We start from the raw sequence: 7,278 nt of genomic DNA, 5'->3' as shown, positions 1-7,278 counted from the left end.
AACATTAAAAACAATATATTTAAAATATACTCTTTCATTAATTTCATGTACAACAACTGTCATGTACAATACCTCAAACAATTCCCTGCAAAGGGGCAACTGATGCCCTCTTGTGGTTAAAGGACTTTTTAGACAAAAAAAAAATTATATACCACAGTCTTACCTCTCTCCCAGTTTTTATCAATCATCTGCTTGGTGAATGGAAGCTGCAAATGCCATCCAAGCTTTTTTCACTGTACTATAGCTGTTAGTACTAATTTTCATTAAAAAAATGCTGTACACATTTTATAACCTCTGACTTTGAATTTAAAAACCTTGTAAACAGTTATTTACAATATAGTACAAGTTATAAATTATTTGTCCTTCCTTTGATCTCCCCTCAACCACTCTTGGGCCAGTGGTGAAGATGAACCAAAGGCAGTTAAAACACGGCAGTGGTCTTCACACTGCAGTATCAAATGTTAGAAATGTCCATTGGCTTCCTCTCTCTCATACACAAATCAATCTTGCCTTTAAGTGGAATTTGTACTTCCAGATTTTCTTCTTCCCTGTGGTGCTTTTTCTCCTTCTTTAAACAGATATAAATGCCCATCCCTGTTACAAGTGTGATGGAACCCAAGCTGATTACAGACAGAGCGACCAAGGTGGGCATACACGACACAGATTCTACCCTTCTGTGAGTTGGTTCTATTGATATTTGTGGTTCTTTCTCCTCTATATTAATTTCTGGTTCCTTTCTTAAAAGGCTTTCGATATAACTCTCATTACTGACAGTGTCATTGACAAACAGGTTCACCATGACCGTGGAGTGGAGAGGTTCTGGATAGCCATGATCACTCACTTTTACCAGTAAGCGATGGAGGCCATAATCTGTCTGCAGCAATGCCTCTTCCAAAGTGATGTTGCCAGTTTTGGGGTCAATCCTAAAGGACTCAGGCCTGGGACCTCTCCGTCCTATGATGCTGTAAGCTATGACAGCATTCATGCCTGTGTCTTTGTCAACAGCATAGACCTCTGTAACTGGGGAACCAGGGAGTGTAGACGGTAGAACCAAAAGGTAAGACATATTAGACTGGGGAAATAAGACAAGAGGAGGATTGTCATTGATATCTAGAAGGAGAATAGTAATTTTTGCAGTAGAGGAGAGGGCGGGCTCCCCGCCATCAACAGCTTCAACCCACAAAGTATACGAACTTTGCTGCTCCCTGTCCAAAGAGACTTTCGCTCTCAGCATGCCCTTTCCAGTGTCGATGACAAAAATATCACTTTGGTTTACCACTGAGAGGGCCACCCATCCGTTTTGCCCAGCGTCAGCATCCGTCACACTAATTACTCCAATTTCACCATATCCAGGAAAATTTTCTGGCACAAAAAAGCTGAAATCCTTGTTGATAAACCTAGGGCTGTTGTCATTTTTATCCAGCACAGTGAGAGCCACAGTGGCGACCGATTCTCTAGGTGGCTTCCCAGAGTCCACAGCTCTGACTGTATACCTGTACTTCTCTTTCTCTTCTCGGTCCAGCTGGGTGGAAACTGTCAGGATCCCCGTGGCACTGTCTAAGGAGAAGTACGATGGAGCATCAGGTCCTAGAAAATAGGAAACCTGGCCCCTCTCCCCACTGTCAGCATCTGTGGCATACAGCTTAGTCAAAAAGGCATTGGGTGCGTTGTTCTCTTCAATGGTTAGTTCGATCAGGGGTTGAAGGAAAATGGGAGCATTGTCATTGTCATCTAAAAGTTGCACTTTAATAATTTTTTTGACGTGAAATCCCTCAGAGTTCCAGGCCACTACAGCTATCTCATAGACCTGCTGTAGCTCATAGTCCATCAGTTTTGTGGTTTCTAGCAAATACTCATTACTATAAGGTTTGTAGGGTACCAGTCTGAACGGCCCTTCACCATCCAGATAACAATTTACCTTGGATTTACCTTCTGGATCTCTTATGGTAAAGAAAGCTATTGGAGTGTTAACAGGTTCCAGTTCTCTCAGGTAAACAACACCTTCTATCTCATTTGCTATATAGCGAGGGACGATTTCAGGTGGTCTGAAAATGACTTGGATAATTGACACAAGGGCCGTGATCACAGCCGGGATGCAGCCTGGCCCATTCGCAAGAATGGTGAGCTTGTGAGTCTGCAGAACACTCCCCCCGATCTTATTGAAAAGTTTAATAACTCCAGTGGTTTCATCCAGATGGAATAAATCCTTGGATGCCTGTGGGACTTTCTGACTATATGAGTAGGTGATCTGAGCATTGGAACCCAAATCTCTATCCACAGCTTGAACAGCTGCAATGGGGGACCCGATTGTAGCATTTCCATACACGGTGACATTGATTTGTGAGTCTGCAAAATAAGGGCAGTTGTCATTGATATCACTTATGCCAATGGTGAGGGTGGCACTGCCCAGCAGTGGTGGAGACCCGCCGTCCTCGGCTATGATGATGCTGACGTACTGGTCCTGGGTCTCCCTGTCCAAATCCCCCATGACGATCAGATAAGGGGTGCGCTCCCCATTCTCATTCTCCTCTACATCCAGGGTGAACATACCATGGTAGTCCAGTAATCGATAGGTCTGGACCCCATTGATACCTACATCTGGGTCCACAGCAGGATGCTCTATGGCCAGTCGGGTGTTGACAGGGGCATTTTCTGGAATCCATACCAAAATTTGGGATACGGGGAATTGTGGGGCATTGTCATTTATGTCCCGGATGGCGATTTTCACTTTCACAAACCTAAAGTATTCCTGAGGCAAGACCAGCACATCCAGAAGCAAAAGGCAGGACTCAGAGGAAGGGGAAGAGGAGATGGAGATGCTGCCGCCCCAGGCAGCCTCTCCACCCCCTTCCAGACACAGGGCCTCCCTGTCAATCTCCTGAGCAGAAGTGTGCAGCTCCCCAGAGCGGTTGTCCAGGGTCACGTACTGGCCACTCAGTCCGCGGGAGGCCAGGCTGAAGGAGAGAGGGGGAAGCCGCTCAACGCTGGCGCGCTCCGGCGCCTGCGGCTGCTGGTCCACCCTCCCAGAGGCCCTGGGCATGAGCCGCAGGTCTTCGGCCAGGCTGCCGATGAGCACTCCCGCAGGCAGTCCCTCGTTCAGGCTGTACAGGAGCTCCGTGGCCCGGCTGTAACTCGCGAGGCAGCTGAAGGGTCCCACGAAGAGCAAAACCAGAAACAGATGCTAGAGTAGGGGGAGGGGAAAGGCTCATTACACAGGCGGAAACAGACATCTGAGTAAGAGACCAGTGTCCCAGGGGTCGATACTGCCCTCATCCCTATTCCAGGGAGCACATTCTGTACTCAGGATGGGGTGAAGAAGAAACTTGCTGCAAAGGAGAGATTTTAAGGAGCAACGTTGCTTCCCTAACTTAATGTTTCTCTCTTCACTTTGTGCTGGTACCCTCCTCCGCACCCTCCGCATCCCTTCCTCCACCTTCATTCAGCTAACATTCTGAGACTCAAACATAAAGCATCTCCGGAAACACGCTGGAGTGGCGAAAACTCCCACTCAGAGACTGCGCAACGCGTCAGGGAATCAGCCTGGGCAGATTCTGGGGAGGGAGGGGGTGGCAGTGGGCATGCTATTGACTTCCCTTGGAAAGAGTTCTATCATTAGGGTCTCAAGAATGCAAAGCGTGCCACAGCTTTTACTATGAGGCCAATTAAAAGAAAAATAACAACAGCCAGTAATAATATGGAAAAAATAGTGCCCACACCTATCTCCCCCACACAAATAAACACCTTTCATTTCAGCTCGTATCAAAAATCAAACTGAAAGGATCTGTATTCTAATCCCCTTCCAAATCTCCCTTCGTGATGAGAAGAAAAGTAAAAGCGTAAAATGATTATGCAAAACCAATTTGTCAGTTGTAGCGCATAGCCTGGTGGCTGGAAACAATCTCCGAACCCTGGAATCCAAAACGGATCCGAGGGCACCCCCCTCCCCGCTCCACTCCATCTGTCTCCATTTGAGCTTCAGACACTTGCTCTTTCTACCCATGGGCTTGCTAAAATGAAGCTATGTTAGTCCAAACTCCTTTTCCCTCCTGCCAGCCCTCTTTGGAAGTTTGGATTAAGGGGAAGGTTCTACACACCACCAAGGAGCTGGAAGTACTTCCAGGCACTGCAACTTATTGAGGCCATGGAGTCTTACCTGCAAGTTCCTGTGGCTGGTGCTGCTCCTGGGACGGTGTAGTCGCCCCATATCCAGGCGCGGGTGCCAGGTCGCCAGGCGCCAGCTCACTGCCAGGGCCCCTGAGTGTCTTGCATTCCCTCGGCCGCGCATTCCCGGGGAGGCTGCAGTCAGCGCGCTCCTGACAGGAGGGCGGCAGAAGACACTCCCTCAGTTCATGCAAATCGCTGGCAACTTCAGCCAATAGTCACTGGCTCCTCAATTAAGGGTGGGCGCTAATGAGGGCAAGAAGGGCCTGGGGCAGAAGGTACAGTCATAGTTCCTTGTCCCAGGGCGCGGGTATGTCCATATCCACTGGAGAAGCTTGGACTTGCCTCTGAAGACTGCGCCCCGGCGGGCGCCTCCGGGTCGGGAAGAGACGCACACGCTTACCAGCCTCTGGCTTCCTCGCCAGAGTACCAGTCAGAACCCACGTCCACAGGTTGCGAGTGCAGGAGGGATCATTTAAATAAATAAATACAGCCGCATGCTTCTGAGAACGTATGGAGGGCCAGCCCTACCAGCAAGCAATCACAGGCAGTCCCCAAACGCCGCCGTCAAGAGATTGGATCCAGGAGTGCTTGCAGAGAGAAAGCAAATCCACTGTTCTCTACCAAGGGAAGGTATTTCAACTTCTTTGCAACACTGTGCACCTGAAAGGCAAATATACAGTTTGGGGAAGGTTTGGAAATGTTCCAGTTTTGGATCTCCACTGTTGGTGGGGGCAGAGCTTCAGCTACTTATCTAGTTGCTGGCTCCAGTGACTGGGCTCCTGCCTTGCTGAGATCTCATTTTAAAGGCATCGAGGCTACTGGACTAAGGAAAGACATGAGATTGTGTTGTGTACAAGTGGTTCTGAGCGCAAATGACTGTAGCATATTTCTGTAAGGGGGCATTCACTGAAGCCCGGTGGGGAGAATGGTTACTTTTGAAATTATATATGCAATAGAGTGTGTGTGTGTGTGTGTGTGTGTGTGTGTGTGTGGAGAGAGAGAGAGAGAGAGAGGAAGGGAGGGCGGGCAATCTCTTCTACTGCAATTTACAACCTCTGAAAACACACTGGAGGATCAGCTATGAGTTGGTTCCCTCTTATAGGCAATGAGTCTGATAGAAGTGTATCTTTTCCTTCCTTCTCCCTCCCTACCTTAAATGATTAAGTAGGAAGGGAGAGGGAGATTTCTTAAGGAATCCATAAGGAGTATGATGTAAAAATACTTGGACATCCCCTCTGACTCTGATGTTTGGCATGTGATCAGGAAACCTTTGAAGTTTTCTTTCCTCATTTATAAAGTCAGAGAGATTGGAGATTCCAGTGCATTAAGTGTGTGAAAACTCCTTTTCGTCTGCAGGATGCCTTATAAGTAGTGGAAACAAAACAAAACAAAAAAAATCACTAGGCCTTTCCCATACATGTTTGTTTTCATCGTAAATCTTCCAGAAATCCTGTATGGTTCCCTGAACATAAAACCTTGTCTACTGAATGATCCTAGAATAGAACATATTCTTATTTGCATCAGAGAAAGATCTGACTTCTCTATAGTTGGAACAGGAGCCTCTTTTTAATTTTCATCTCTTGCCTGCACTATTTAGAATATAAATTGCTTGACTGAGATAATTGTTTTGCTTCTGAAAAATCTTATTGTCTCGTCATTGCTACTAATACTCAAGACATTGAGTCTTAAATATTAAAATCAAAGTAAAAGAAAATATCTGATATGTGCAACTGCTTGGTGTTGCACAAATAGGTCTATACATGAGGAGATCATAAATAAACTCCACATTGGAATGTGGCATACCTGTTTATGTTATCAAATTAGCTCCTTCGGGCCCTCTACAAAGGGAAATGCTGCTGTAGTGGTAAATACCCCCCCAACCCTGCATCCGCCCTTGGTCTATTAACCTTCTACAGCCAATAAACAAAGGATAGCTAGGGAAGTCGGATTGCTTTCCTTTTGCCTCTTCAGCTGTCTGTTCTGCCCTGCAGCTGAGCTTTTACCATAATTGGTAAATATTTACTTAGGTGACTCTAATCTAAACAATCCAACTCCAAAGCTTAATACCAGGTTCTTTCTGAGATGTGTTTCATTTATGCCTACACACAACACCAGAGTTTCCATACATTTGGGACACATGGCCAGACTTAGACAATAAATCAGTAGTTGCAGGATGTACGTGCTGAATTTGCAATTTCAATTAATTCTATGTCTTTATAGTTGCCACAGCAAGAAGCTGTATGTTCCCTGGCTTATCATGCTGGTTCCAGCAGGTTAAGATCACTGACTTATTTGGTGCTACATAAGGTTCTCTCTCTTTCCTTAGTTTTTGTTTTCTTTCCTTTGTTGATACCTACAATACACAAGAATTGATTTTTTAGGGAGGAGCCCTAGTGGCTCAGTGGTTAAATGCCAGGTAACCAGAAAGCCAGCAGTTGATGGGACAGAGATGTGGCAGTTAGTCTACTTTCATAAAAATGTGTTGTTGCTAGGTGTCGTGAAGTCTATATAATTAATGGTGATCCTCTGAACAACAGATTGAAACCTTGGGAAATAGTATGTGGCAGTTCTACTCTGTCCTATAGCGTCCTACACATCACAATGAACTTTACAGCAATGAGGTTTTGCTTTATATTACTGTGATGATAGCAAAGGCCTTGCATGGATGTTTTCTAGCAGAACCAGGAGAATTTGGACCAGCTTGGGATGATACCTTGTCATGCTTCAAATTGTCAGTGGAAGTACTTGTTATTCTTCTTTTTGACGATCTAAGCAGTGGCATTCCATAAGAGTGCACTCTGATTTCCTACTTGGTCACTGGTGTACACATCCGGATGCACACGTGCAGATGCTAATAGCTCCTTTCTTGTCTACATCTCACATACTTCATCTCTGGGCTCTATGAAAGCATTCCCAGATTACTGTTCCTTATGACTTGCCATCTGGTGTCACAGGTTTCCCTCTAAAGATGGCTTTGAGAGTGTCTACTCTATTAGTCCCTTGAAAATAATACTTACAAACTTCTAGGGTGTCTCAATTGCTCTGGGCCTGCTTCCCAGGTGTTTTGTAAAAATCAGTCTAGAAGAATAGGCAGATGATATGCTTCTCAGGCCC

The 7,278-nt window shown here is 45.9% G+C and overlaps 1 protein-coding gene across 1 annotated transcript; it reads right to left on the bottom strand.

Annotated features, from left to right (window-relative positions):
- Positions 1-241: 241 nt before the first annotated feature.
- Positions 242-4,645, bottom strand: PCDH20 (protocadherin 20). The gene is made up of 2 exons (XM_006882722.1): positions 4,154-4,645; positions 242-3,181 (listed from the first exon to the last, which is right to left on the bottom strand). The coding sequence occupies exons 1-2, from the start codon at positions 4,283-4,285 to the stop codon at positions 455-457; spliced, it is 2,859 nt and encodes a 952-aa protein (XP_006882784.1). The 5' UTR covers positions 4,286-4,645; the 3' UTR covers positions 242-454.
- Positions 4,646-7,278: the final 2,633 nt, after the last annotated feature.

This window comes from Elephantulus edwardii, unplaced genomic scaffold (genome assembly GCF_000299155.1).
Source record: "Elephantulus edwardii isolate Elephantulus edwardi_28Jun2011 unplaced genomic scaffold, EleEdw1.0 scaffold00023, whole genome shotgun sequence".
Classification (NCBI taxonomy): Eukaryota; Metazoa; Chordata; class Mammalia; order Macroscelidea; family Macroscelididae; genus Elephantulus; species Elephantulus edwardii.
The sequence above is the reverse complement of the archived record's forward strand: the minus strand, read 5'-3'. Positions and strand labels throughout refer to the sequence as shown.